Source organism: Mizuhopecten yessoensis, unplaced genomic scaffold (genome assembly GCF_002113885.1).
Source record: "Mizuhopecten yessoensis strain PY_sf001 unplaced genomic scaffold, ASM211388v2 scaffold10899, whole genome shotgun sequence".
NCBI classification, from domain to species: Eukaryota; Metazoa; Mollusca; class Bivalvia; order Pectinida; family Pectinidae; genus Mizuhopecten; species Mizuhopecten yessoensis.
Window position 1 is genome coordinate 135,963 of NW_018408777.1, and position 15,304 is coordinate 151,266.

General features: G+C 36.7%; 1 protein-coding gene across 3 annotated transcripts in view; it reads right to left on the minus strand.

The window, feature by feature from the left end:
- Positions 1-595: 595 nt before the first annotated feature.
- Positions 596-15,304, minus strand: part of LOC110463389 (GLIPR1-like protein 1) — a 19,028-nt gene continuing 4,319 nt past the window's right edge. The window contains exons 3-6 of one of the 3 annotated variants that reach the window (XM_021517933.1): positions 13,580-13,795; positions 12,431-12,546; positions 4,373-4,464; positions 596-775 (exon numbers count right to left, since the gene is read on the minus strand). In XM_021517933.1, coding sequence (XP_021373608.1) covers positions 645-775; positions 4,373-4,464; positions 12,431-12,546; positions 13,580-13,795 — 555 coding nt within the window. In that variant the 3' untranslated portion in view covers positions 596-644. Of the gene's footprint in view, positions 776-4,372; positions 4,465-5,675; positions 5,831-5,933; positions 6,026-12,430; positions 12,547-13,579; positions 13,796-15,304 lie in introns of those variants that run through there. The other 2 variants (XM_021517934.1, XM_021517932.1) reach the window with 2 other exon arrangements.

A 15,304-nucleotide genomic window follows, 5' to 3' on the forward strand; every position in this document is an offset into this window, starting at 1 on the left:
GGATATGCTTCCAGTAGTGTCAGAGTTTACTAAGTTGATTGTAAATAGATGGTAAGGTTTTAGAAACGTTATAATCACTCGCCTTTCTGTCATATCATTGCTTATATTTTACAAAGGACTAGTCTACTAATAAATTTGATATCACATTCTAATAATCTGTTAATGCTGAATAAATGATTCTCTGCGAAAGAAGGTAACACATGCTTAAATGGCGAATATGACCTGTTTTTTTACGTTTGCGCATAATGTGTTGTTTGCTTGTATTTGATCATCATTTAACATTTGCGTACAATGTGTAAATAGTTCTACGTATCCGTACAGTGTGTTGCTCATTCTACATTTTGACACAAAGTGTTGCTTATTCTACATTTGCGTTCAATCTGTTGCTCATTCTACATTTGCGTACAATATGTTGTCTGTTTTGTTGTGTTTGTCCTACGTTTGCGTACAATGTGTGTATCTTTGTGTATGATTACTCTACATTTGCGTTTAAAGTGTTGGCAGTTGTCACAAGTGTAATATAATTAACACATCCCTAATCAGATTAAATAAATAAAAACGATATTTCGACAACACAACACTTCAAGACAACACAAACAGAGTCCGGTAACATTTATTATAGAGACACAGACAGCACCACACGATCATTTACCAGAGCAAGTGTTGCATGATTTTGGACAGTTAGTTATCATCCACTCCTTGTTGTTCTTGCATTCACCACTTTGGGCCCATGAGGCACAGTTCGCTTTAGTATCACGACACACCTTGCTGCTGCCTGGAAAGGAAATAAACATGTACTACTTATTAGTAATCGTTAGTTAGTCATAGTAAGAATTTTATTTTTCATATAGATATCGACCTGCCAAATCAACAAAATGAAACCCACGCTAAAGGCACACGCGTTACTATATAAACCAACGCTAACGATACACGCTTTACTATATAAACCAACGCTAACGGAACACGCTTTTTTATATAAACCAACGCTAACGGAACACGCTTTACTATATAAACCCATGCTAAAAGAACGGTACATATATTTCCAAGGATAAGCGTTGCACCAAAGTACAAAATCATATACTGTAAGCGTAACCTATAGTCTTCTGAATGATAATGTGTTGAAGGAGCCATACAAAACTATTTAAATTACTTGTGATAATAGTGATTTTATGTTGCTCATATTTCAAGCCTATTTAATAACCTCAATAAGAACTAAGCTGAGTCAAATTAATTCTTATGTGATGAGAGATATACATCGGACTATACAAATATGAAAGCGAAATAAACAGGTCACTTTGGCATGAACGTGTTACATGTAATACCAGCAATCGTCAATATCGATCAATGTCTGGGATCCAGCCTGCCTAATGTCAGTTAAATACACAGGTTATAACTTATTTTATACTTACAAGATTAAAGACAGTTGGTGAATTGTCTTATCACAAAAAGATCATAAACACAGAATCCTGTTCTGAGATTAATACGATAGAAGGTCAAATAACAAACAATACATTCCTCGTTAACATTTGTTATAGATTAGAATCAGTTAATGCGTAAAAAAACAAAAGGAAAATAGCTTGATAATTCGTATTAAATATAACAATGCAAGTCGAGGAACCAAAACTGTATAAAAGGGATATTTAGCGTACCATTATGAAATGTAGATTAAGTGTAAACTAATTATTAATACATTAATAATTGTGACAGTAAGTTGACACCGCCTTTTGACGCGTTTCTTTCATCAACATTTACACATGTACAAATGTACCAACCGTATAAATGGACGTAACGCCATCCATCTACCGAAATACCGTGAAGGTCTCTCATTACACATGTTAATAGCTTTAATTAGAAGCTACTCACATGGTGGTATAATTACCACCACGGAATAGATATTAAATTGTCATCGCCAAACAATAGAAATATTTTCAAAGCTTATCACACTAAAAACCGACTTCTGTTTCTGCAATAAACGATTGCACGTGCCGTTGCACAATATACATTTCGATTAGGATTTCGTACATGTAATTTTCCAACAAAAAAGCAACAAGTTAGAGCAATTTAGCACCGATATGTCGGAAACAAAAATTAAGCAAACAAAAGCTCTTCAAAATAGTCGATGCCAAAAATGTACCGGCTTTTAAAAACATTCATCAATTATCACTATTCATGCACGAGACAATTATTGTCATTACCATCACTAAAATAGGGTTATGGACTCTTAAACAAACGACAAACATGTGTTATTTCATTATCGATATTGGTGTTGGGTACAGATATTGATGTTAAGTACAGATAACATTCAAAACGCAGCAAATTAAACAGAACAACCTTTAAACTAAAATGAAAAAGAAATTCAATAAACGTGGTCCTGTTAACCTCTTGTACTTGACCTAAATAGCTGACCTGCTTTACTCAACATAAATAGCTGGCCTGTTTTACTCGACATAATAGCTGGCTAGATTTACTCAATTGAAGTATCTGGCCTGGTTTGTTTTCACTTTGTTACTGTTCTCTGTGCTCGACCTAAATAGTCGCCCTGATTTATTCTCGCTACAATGTTTTATTCGACCTCAATATTTTCAAGATGTACTCGACATCCATATTTGCCCTGCTGATATCTTTGCTTGTACTTACTCACTAATGACCTAATTATAATGGCATCGTTATGTATAAAGGATAATTCAATGCTGGCCATGTGCTGACGGGGGCACGTTAGAAACAACATAACTCAAACATTGAACACATACTATTACTATAAATATATTTCTATTATCAAATCAGCATTAACTTAGTATCGCTTGGTACTTTGAGCAGTACACTTATTTTATCAGTAATGATATTTTACTAAAGGTTAGAAGGTCATATTAGGGAAGACACAGGTGATGAACACCTTAGGAGTACAGATAACAAAGTGCCAGTAAATATAACCTTCCCGACTTCAGATGGCGTTCATATCAAGTATTAATGCATTGGTCCAGGTTTTGACGTCAGCATTAGTAGGAGGTCCTGAATGTATCGAAACTATCGAATCTTACATGATGTGTAATGCCCCTCGTGTTTTTGTTTAAATATTGCCTATTTCTCTAGTTCAGTTTGGTTTGTCAACAGTGCAAGTTAAGGTTACCTTGAACCTTCCTATTTAGCAACGTTACTGTGTATGTAAATAAGCATGAAATTACATACTTATTGCACTTGTTTTATAATAGATTTCCTTGCCAAAACACCAAAAGCTCCATCTGGAATTTCTAATCTCTGCTTTCGTACATGAAAGAAGGAAATCGCTTGACATTTTTGATACGATACATACCTCGTTAACTCTAAATGGCACACTTAACGGTCAACTTTTAACAAGCAAATGAACTTAATACGCACATTCGACAACGTTAATACTGACGAAAAGTGATAAACATCTATCAGCATATCTACTATTCTTATTCTTACTTTTTCAAGACTTAACCATATATATTATATATAAAAGATGGGGTGTGCTGATTACGCTTTCTTAGAGCAAGCGGTAATGCTATTATGTCGATATTGGAACTCTTCAATATTTAGAACTTGCCTTACAGCATGGCAGAGTGGTAGTGTATTGTGTTGTACGTCTCTGGATATTGTAGCGAACAGAATATTGGTAGACATTCTGTTCTACAAGCATACAATAGTCGATCATTGTTACCATGACAGACCATTTTGGCTGTAATTTTTAACGCACCAGCAAGAATGTAAAATGTATGTTGAAGACTTCTGTCCCATGTGCCGGATTTCAAGCGAGATCATAAAACCTGTATTTACAATTAATATAATTTACATTATCACGAAATTAAACATAGGAAATTAGTAAAGCGCGTTGTGAAACACAAAACGTAGCCAACTGGAGAATACGGGCTCTGTAAACAATACCCCGTCACTCGACTGTATGGATTGTTACTATGTAACCTTTGTACGAGTGCACAAATGAACAATACACTTGGTCGTTACATAACTCTAATGCGTAAAAACTAGTCAACGAGAAAATGAAAGAGACAAAAACATGTAAACGATGACTACAATGATTACACAACACCAGTTTTCAAATCAAGATTGCACCTGAACTGTTACACAACAACGAGGCTAATTAGGTTACTGCTGCTGACTATTTACCTGTACAGATACCACATGACTTCCGGCAGTGCCTCATCATATAATTGGGATTCCTTTTGCATTCTCCCATTGTCTGCCATGTTTTGCAGAGTGTTTCGTTGTCTTCACACACCTCCTCTCCCTCGCCTTTAACAAGAAAATCAATCATATGATGCTATGGAATGCTGCACCTAATGTCGAAAATCACGAAACGAACATATATATATATATATGGAAAAGCATACGTTACCTGTACAAAGATTGTTGTCGCAGGATTGCCCGTCTAGACACTGGCTACATGGCGTGCCCGGTTCGTACGGCCTCTCTCCAATCCAGTTTCCTCTGGTAAATATACAGACATGGTTATAGGGAAATATATACATGTATATAGTAAAGCGTTTATGTAGAAGAATACAATCGGTACTGTACACAAAAATACAAAAACAATAACAAAGCAGACATCGAAACCAAAGGAAAGACAAAACGTATCAAAAAATTAGTATTCACTTGCTGACAAACTGCATGTCTGAACTACCCACTCACGTATGTTGGAGTAAGTTTTCCTTCTATGTATTACTACGGTCATATCCTACGTACGTATCAATAAATATTCCATCATTGCTTAAAATCCTAATCTAAAATCACGTGGTGCGATATGCTGTTGGTGTCTGCTTTGCATTTGAATTGGGAAAGATGTTTGTATAATTGAAAATCGTTCCTTGTATTTCGACAGTTGTGTGTTTTAAAATGTTGGATCGTTATACTTGAACATCTAAAGAGGTATAGTTACTGGTCGTTAGCTTAATATCGTGTGACTTGTAACTTATATAACCTAAGGACCTATCTAGTATTTCATTCTATGACATCTGAGTGCGACAAGGCAGATACTTTTTATATCAACGGACAAGTTTGCACATTTTGGACCTGCCCCTTTGGCCATGTTAAAATCATTTCCTGCTGAAAATGGACAAATAAAGTAAAAAATGTTAGTTCTATATCACTTACTANTCATGGCAGAGTGTTAGTGTATTGTGTTGTACGTCTCTGGATATTGTAGCGAACAGAATATTGGTAGACATTCTGTTCTACAAGCATACAATAGTCGATCATTGTTACCATGACAGACCATTTTGGCTGTAATTTTAAACCCACCACAGCAAGAATGTATGTTGAAGACTTCTGGCACATGTGCCGGATTTCAAGCGAGATCATAAAACCTGTATTTACAATTAATATAATTTACATTATCACGAAATTAAACATAGGAAAATAGTAAAGCGCGTTGTGAAACACAAAACGTAGCCAACTGGAGAATACGGGCTCTGTAAACAATACCCCGTCACTCGACTGTATGGATTGTTACATGTACTATGTACCTTTGGTGGACCAATAAACAATACACTTGGTTGTTACATAACTCTAATGCGTAAAAACTAGTCAACGAGAAAATAAAAGAGACAAAAACATGTAAACGATGACTACAATGATTACACAACACCAGTTTTCAAATCAAGATTGCACCTGGAACTGTTACACAACAACGAGGCTAATTAGGTTACTCTTGCTGACTATTTACCTGTACAGATACATGTACCACATGACTTCCGGCAGTGCCTCGTCATATAATTGGGATTCCTTTTGCATTCTCCCGTTGTCTGCCATGTTTTGCAGAGTGATTCGTTGTCTTCACACACCTCCTCTCCCTCGCATTTAACAAGAAAATCAATCATATGATGCTATGGAATGCTGCATCTAATGTCGAAAATCACGAAACGAACATATATATATATATATGGAAAAGCATACGTTACCTGTACAAAGATTGTTGTCGCAGGATTGCCCGTCTAGACACTGGCTACATGGCGTGCCCGGTTCGTACGGGTTCTCTCCAATCCAGTTTCCCCTGGTAAATATACAGACATGGTTATAGGGAAATATATACATGTATATAGTAAAGCGTTTATGTAGAAGAATACAATCGGTACTGTACACAAAAATACAAAAACAATAACAAAGCAGACACCGAAACCAAAGGAAAGACAAAACGTATCAACAAATTAGTATTCACTTGCTGACAAACTGCATGCCTGAACTACCCACTCACGTACGTTGGAGTCAGTTTTCCTTCTATGTATTACTACGGTCATATCCTAGGTACGTATCAATAAATATTCCATCATTGCTTAAAATCCTAATCTAAAATCACGTGGTGCGATATGCTGTTGGTGTCTGCTTTGCATTTGAATTGGGAAAGATGTTTGTATAATTGAAAATCGTTCCTTGTATTTCGACAGTTGTGTGTTTTAAAATGTTGGATCGTTATATTTGAACATCTAAAGAGGTATAGTTACTGGTCGTTAGCTTAATATCGTGTGACTTGTAACTTATATAACCTAAGGACCTATCTAGTATTTCATTCTATGACATCTGAGTGCGACAAGGCAGATACTTTTTATATCAACGGACAAGTTTGCACATTTTGGACCTGCCCCTTTGGCCATGTTAAAATCATTTCCTGCTGAAAATGGACAAATAAAGTAAAAAATGTTAGTTCTATATCACTTACTACCCGGGGATAAAGCAATTTACATATTAAATAAAGCTTAAGGATGTACACTTCTGAGAAGTTAGAATATTCCTTTATTGAACTTTTTTTCTCATATGTATTTTTGGAGAAAAAAAACGAGTTTATGGCAAAGCAGAAAATGCAATGAGAAATATATGTCCGTGTGTTTGTTTTTGTGCTATGACTTGTGATCGGTCAAAGATACCAATTTGACATAATATGTGATTTTGAGTGATTTTTGCTGTTTTTATCATTTGCAGGACATCTTCCAAATTTGTTATCAGATATGTATGAATGTTTGCAGAATTTTCTTTCATATTATAAGTATAAGTTTAGAAGTAAAATTTCTTTAACTTAATCTTTTAATTCAGAAAAGCAATTCAAACTACCCCTTTATTTTTTATGACAAAATACTAGTTTTTTCACCATTTTTTTGCAGATTTAGCGCTTGATATAAAAGTTATGCTATTAGACGTTTTAAAATATTTAGCAGATCAAATGAAAATAGGTTTTTCTTTTTTTTCTTTTCGTGAAGCGCAAGAAATACACAGAAAACACATTTTTCAAAACGGCCGCCGAATTGGTCAATTTTTGAAATTCTTATGAAAAAAGAATGTCGACACATTTCCAGATGCTTGTTAGTTATTAAAATTGATTATACTTTGTTACATATTACAAAAATCCCTTACCGGAGATCAAAAACGAGACCTAAACGGGATGGAAACCTCAGAATAGTACATCCTTAAAAGGATTTTTTGTATCCGTGAAAATATTTGATTCCTGTACATCTGAATGAGGAAAAGGGGATGTTTTATATGGAAGCAGTGTACAGTGTACAACTAGAGGCCAAACAAGCAGATCTAAATATTCACAAGCGTAATCACATAACGACAACAACACCCAGTGGTATTTGACAACCTGACAATACACTGTGCAGAAACAGAGCCAACACTGCATCAGCATTAGTAGGAGGCTACATTAGTGGTTGTTTTTTCAACATACCATTACATCACCTGGGATGAATGATAATAGCAAGAAGCTTAATTGATTTAAAAAAAGTAACAATTCATTGCAATTTGCGGGGCAGGGGAATACTCATCGGTAAATGCCGGAAGGTTAGCTTCCAAAACCATGCATCAACTAACGCCATACAGGACACAAAGACATTCCGCGTCAATATTGACCGATATATCTGATTGTCGGGTCTTTGTAGCAGGACTAGGATACAGAGTGCGTTTTAAATACCATGATCAATATAAATGTTCAGGCCGATGATAAGTATCTCTTTACGATAGCAACAGCATTGTCAAAAAATAGAATATGTTTTTAAAACTACGAGAGCTTTACGAAGTGGAGAAAGTTGTTAAGCAAAAAAATTGAAAAATTGCACGTCCTCTGTATAAAGTTTACATGTCTGGAATAGCTATTTGATAATCATTGCATCATACGCAAAACAAAGTCATAATGAAAAAAGGACGACACATGGTAATATATGGTACACGGTGACGATCGTCTGTACATGACGATAGATGAGACACTGTGCAATCGTTTGAATATGACGATAGATAAGACACAATGCCGATATTTTTAACACAGCGATAGCTCCTACACGGCGATATTTCATACCCAGCGATAGCTCCTACACGGCGATATTTCATACCCAGCGATAGCTCCCACACGGCGATATTTCATACCCAGCGATAGCTCCCACACGGCGATATTTTATACGCAGCGATAGCTCCTACACGGCGATAATTCATACCCAACGATAGCTCCTACACGGCGATATATCATACACGGCGATATTTCATACCCAGCGATAGCTCCTACACGGCGATATTTCAAACACGGCGAAAGCTCCTACACGGTGATATTTCATACCAACGATAGCTCTTACACGGCGATATTTCATACACGGCGATAGCTCCCACACGGCGATATTTCATACACGGAGAAAGCTCCTACACGGCGACATTTAATACACAACGATAGCTCCTACGAGGCGATATTTCATACCCAGCGATAGCTCCTACACGGCGATATTTCATACCCAGCGATAGCTCCTACACGGCGATATTTCGTACACAGGGATAGCTCATGCATATCACGACCATACATTTAACATGGCGTTATTTCACGGTTTCATCAGTTTGTAGGTCGTCTCAAAGCGGTTCACAAATTATTAACCGTGGTTATAGGGCCTTCTAAGCCAACCAAAATATTTCTCAACTCCCTGGGGAGCATACAGCCGGAGCTGCCATTTTGGCACACCTAGCATTCAACTTTTCCAGCACTGCCAAACCACGTACTCATTTTCAGCTGACTAGACTTGAACAAGCGGTGTAAAGTATCTTGTTCCTTATTGTATCCACACAACCATATATAAAGGCACAGGCAAGCAGACAATGTTATCAAGGGAGATAAACCATGGTTTACGGATCCCTGTAAACAACGCTATAGAGATTATAAATATGCACTGTATACTTTTTAATGTTTGTAAATCTAATGTGAACAGAGAATTACTAGTGAATTAAAAAAAATGTATCAGAAACTTGAATATAAGTTAAAAAGAGAGTATAAATGTCAGCAAAGAGACATGTTGAATTATTTTAGCAAGCACAACTCGCAAACATTTTACAAAACGTTTAGGAAATGTAAACAAAATTTAAATTTGGATTTAAGTGTAGAAGATTTTTAACATCACTTTTGTTCATTGGGATCTGATGAGCCTGCGATAGACAGGGACATATTCGACTTCCTTAATGATTAGTACGTGAATTCTGATGATCTAATTCTTCATGAACTTGATATAGAAATAGCAGAGATTGAGATTCTGGCTGCTATTAAAATACGTAAAGCTAAAAAGCTTGTGGACCAGATGGAATTTTTAATGTTTATTTTATTAATTGCAAAGATATTATAATGCCATTATTATTGTTATTATTCAATTATATATTCAAGTCTTGTTATTTACCGTCATCGTGGTCACTTGGTAATATAGTTCCTGTTTTTAAAAAGGTGACATTAATAACACGGACAACTATAGAGGTATCACTCGCCATTTTCGCTTTACAATCTTTAATTAATCGTAAAAAAGATACAACGTCTCTATTGTTGTTTTATAGATTATACAAAAGCGTTTGATTTTATTAACAGACAGAATTTATGGTATAAAATGATCAAAGAAGGTGTAGAATGTAAACTTGTCAAAGTGATCAGATCCTTATATAAAAGAGTGAAATGTTGTGTTAAATATAATGGTATTCTCTCTGAATATTTTGGTATTGAAAACGGATTATTTCAGGGAGAAATATTATCACCCCTTTTGTTTGCTATATATGCTAATGATTGTGAAATGCAGTTTTTATCAGATAACTGTCCATCCATTGAAATACAGGATATCAATATGTTTTTACTTATGTATGCAGATGATATGGTGATTATATCTGAAACACCAGGGCCCACTTGTATAAAACATCTCAACTCTTGAGATTTCCTCCACTCTAAGATTTCTCATAGATAATACATTGCTTGAGATTTTCCTTAACTTTGAGATGTTTTATACAAGTGGGCCCAGAGGGTTTGCAAACAATGTTAGACTCTCTTGCAAATTATATTAAAAAAATGGGATTTGACTGAAAATACTGGGAAAACTAAAATTGTCGTTTTTAGAAATGGAGGGATCTTAAGGGGAAATGAAATATGGTTTTACGAAGGAAATACATTGGATGTTGTTGATCAATTCAACTACCTGGGTGTACTATTGAATTTTAATGGAAAATTTAGACAAACTCAAAAGCAAGTTGCTGACCAGGGGAGGAAAGCATTGTTTGCATTATTAAATGTTTGTAAGAAAAAAACATTTTTAAAATAGAAACTCAATTTTTGTTTTTGATACTTATGTAAATAGTGTTTTAAGTAATGGAGCAGAAGTTTGGGGCTTCCATGCCGCACCAGATATCGAAAACATTCATGTGAGATTCTGCCAACAAATATTAGGATTAGATAATAAAACTGGTAATGTTATGGTGTATTATGAACTTGGAAGATACCCCATGCAAATAGTTATAACTGATAAGTCAACCGAATTAAAGTAATAAAGAACTTGAAATTGTTTAAATATACACCACAGTATTGTGGCGTGACTCGAACCCGCAACCCTTCGGGCACGAGCCCGGCATCCTACCATTATACTACCGTGCCTCTACAACAAAATGGAACTCTTTGATAGTTTGTACCGGGTACATTGATACATGGCGATAGTTAATACATGGCGGTAGTTAATACATGGCGATGGTTAATACATGGCGATAGTTAACACATGGTGATAGTTAATAAATGGCGATAGTTAATACATGGCGGTAGTTAATACATGGCGGTAGTTAATGGCGATAGTTAATACATGGCGTTATTTAATACAAGGCGATAGTTAATACATGGCGATAGTTGATACATGGCGATAGTTAATACATCGCGTTAGTTAATACATGGCGATAGTTAAGACATGGCGATAGTTAATACATGGCGGTAGTTGATACATGGCGGTAGTTGATACACGACAATAGTTAATACATGGCGGTAGTTGATACACGACAATAGTTGATTCACAGCAACAGGTGCTACATTACGATAGGTGATGCACAGCGATAATGGTACACGCAACGACAGTTTGTATGCAGCAATATTTGGTACATCGCTTTAGGTAATATCACGAAGATGTATGATAAAACAATGGTAAGTATATATATAAACGTCCGCGCATGAAATGAGTGTTTTCTGTTTCGTTGGACATGCACTTCGTGGTATTTTGAAGCACAAACCTAAATTATACCAAAAACACCCTGTTGTCTTGTACTGAAGCAATAACAATTTTATGATACTCAAAAGTGAAAATGTCCGCTTCGCTTGGAATGTTTCAAAAAACATAAGCATCACATTCACTCCAAAAAAATACAAAACACTACGAAGTAAATAAGCATATATTTATAAAATATCAAGTTAAAAAAGAAAGCCAACTGCAATCAAATTGTAATGTACCCTATGGGAATTTCGTTCATATAAATAACAAAATGAAAATAATTCACAAAATCACGAAATAAGAGCCTGTGACTACAACATATGTTTTAGTCTTACACTTCTATTTCATGTTAGTCGATTTAAAATCAAGTCAAATAATTCAAAACATTGTTACTGCGCAAAATGACCATACGTACAATGGTGTCAATTATTCATTCATATAGAATTTGTTTTAGAGAGCAATACGTTACACCCGACTCTAGTCATTATTTCAGTGAGAAACATAATTAGGTATTGAAAAGCATGGACCATACATATAGCATAAAAAGATACAGGAAAATAATTACGTTTCTATTATACTAAGACCACGAAAATGTAACTTACGGCATAGTAAGCGAAAAAACCCTGAAAATGAGCCGACCCGACGAGGAGTTCCCATGCTACACGCCATGTCCGTAACTAAATTATTGGAGCCTTTACGAAGTACAAAGATTGATTTATCTTGTCACATCCTGCATGCCATTCATGACACAACCATCAAAACGACCCATCATCGTGTACAATTAGTTAATGAAGAAAACAAAATGTATACAAAGTATTAGGGCCTACTCGTCACTTAAAACAACATAATGTTTCGGAGGTAATTACCTGTTGATATACGCTAGTCACTAAGTATACATCACCATGCTAACTCTTATGAGTTCTAAAGATATGGGACCGACTTACTTTGGATCATAAAAGCAGCCGAGGTACCATGCATTTGGGATTCCCCTTCCGAAGGCATTGAGACTAGGACAGGTGACCATGGCGCAACCAACCTGTGTAGTTTTATACCACACCATCTGTCGACACAATAAACCTATTTTTACTCGGAACCAGTATACACAATATTGATTTGGTTATATAATACATCACTACATTGTTGACATTTAATTGTTTTGCATCAAAGACAAATAACGTCAATAAACACTACAATAAACGGGAGAACCATGAGGAGAAAATTAGCGAATAAAAATTACGTAATACCGTAATATTGGACTTATACAAAGTACAATGTCAATACCTAGTAAACCTAACAGCTGTTAACCACCGCATGTCTACCGCTTCATGCCTAAATAAAACACGCAGGAAACTCCCGTATATAGTTAGGTCCCACCACATTGAGCAGTCTTGTGTGGTCGTACCTATCCAGCATAGCTCTCGGACTCATCGAACTCCCCAACCTATAACAATCCTACCCCCGACCTATAACACTCCTACCTCCGACCTATAACACTCCTACCCCCGACCTATAACACTTCTACCCGCGACCTATAACAACCCCGACCTATAACACTACTACCCCCGACCTATAACACTCCTACCCCCGACCTATAACACTCCTTCCCCCGACCTATAACTCTACACCCGACCTATAACACTGCTACCCCCGACCTATAACACTTCTACCCGCGACCTATAACAACCCCGACCTATAACACTCCTACCCCCGACCTATAACATCTCTCGACCTATAACACTCCTACCCCGACCTATAACAACTCTCGACCTATAACACTCCTACCCCAGACCTATAACAACTCTCGACCTATAACACTCCTACCCCGACCTATAACACTCCTTCCCACGACCTATAACAACTCTTGACCTATAACACTCCTACCCCCGACCTTTAACACTCCTACCCCCGACCTATAACACTCCTACCCCCGACCGCAGTAAGGTTGAAATCTACCGGGGGTATACATGGGAGTTTGTCTGATATTCTATACATTATTGCAGCTTATCTACTCCCACTTAACTGCATTTTTTACCGTTATAATAAAGTCATACATACTAGTACATTACTTTAATAGCGCCGTCATACGTACTCACCTGTGTGTAGTGGCAGGCACTGCCACAGGTTTGGGTACCAAGACGGTACACATTCTTTTCATCGTACCAAGCCTTCAGCGCATCGGCGAAGTACTCTTTTGTAGTGATTTTGATAGTGTTAAAAGCCAGATTTTCTCCCCTGCCTCGATTCTGATATTCAAAATTGCATCTCTGAATCCATGACGCAGCTTCATTTGAGAGAGTTTCGTTCCAAACCTGCGGTAGAGATAAATGGAAAACAGAGAACGAGACCTGGAATACCAGTTTCGATTGATAGGAGCTTCTCCAGAGCTGCAGATGTGATTACATATGGCATACAGTGAAAGGAACGTAATTATCATCATAACAATCACCTGTGTCTTTACTGGCTGAGAGGTCAACGTGGACATTTACATAACAACCACTTGTGTCCTTACTGGCTGAGAGATCGACGTGGATTTACTAGCTGAGAGGTGGACTTGGACATTTAAATATCAATCACCTGTGTCTTTACTGGCTGAGATGTCAACGTGGACATTTACATAGCAATCACCTGTGTCTTTATTGGCTGAGAGGTCGACGTGGACATTTACATAACAATCACCTGTGTCTTTACTGGCTGTGAGGTCAACGTGGACATTTACATAGCAATCACCCGTGTCTTTACTGGCTGAGAGGTAAACGTGGACATTTACATAGCAATCACCTGTGTCTGTACTGGCTAAGAGGAAGACGTGGAAATTTACATAACAACCACCTGTGTCTTTACTGGCTGAGAGGTCGACGTGGATATTTACATAGCAATCACCCGTGTCTTTACTGGCTGAGAGGTCGACGTGGACATTTATATAACAATCTCCTGTGTCTTTAATGGCTGAGAGGTCGACGTGGATATTTACATAACAATCTCCTGTGTCTTTACTTGCTGAGAGGTCGACGTGGACATTTACATAACAACCACCTGTTTCTTTACTGGCTGAGAGGTCGACGTGGACATTTACATAACAATCTCCTGTGTCTTTATTTGCTGAGAGGTCGACGTGGACATTTACATAACAACCACTTGTTTCTTTACTGGCTGAGAGGTCGACGTGGACATTTACATAACAATCTGCTGTGTCTTTACTGGCTGAGAGGTGGACTTGGACATTTACATAGCAATAACCTGTCTCTTTACTGGCTGAGAGGTCGACGTGGACATTTACATAGCAATCTCCTGTGTCTTTACTGGCTAAGAAGTCGACGTTAACATTTAAACATGTGTGATTAACCAACGATTTTTATCATTTGTTTCTTTCACACTGGTAGGACAGTCGTTGTGTGAATTTCAGTACATTGTCCACTCTTTATAGAGGGACATACATATGTACCAAACGTGCTCAAAGACGTTTAATTATTTTCGCATCTATGTACATATGTAGATATTTGTTATCTATTATGAATGATAACCAAAAATCCAATTAATCTTATTTAGTTTTGATGACATTGCAAGTGACTTGTTTTATATTCTACTGTGTTTATACATTCCAAAAATCTGCTATTTAAAAATGTTGAACTTGGTATGACAATATGATTTATGTATTCTTTTCAGCTTATGTTAACATGTAGGAAAAGTGGCATACGCACGGCTCAGTGGATTTTTGAGTTGAAAATAAAGACAAATATGCCATTTACGTCAAAAATCATAGATCCTCACCACATTGACTGGACCATAGATCCCCGCCACATTGACTGGACCATAGATCC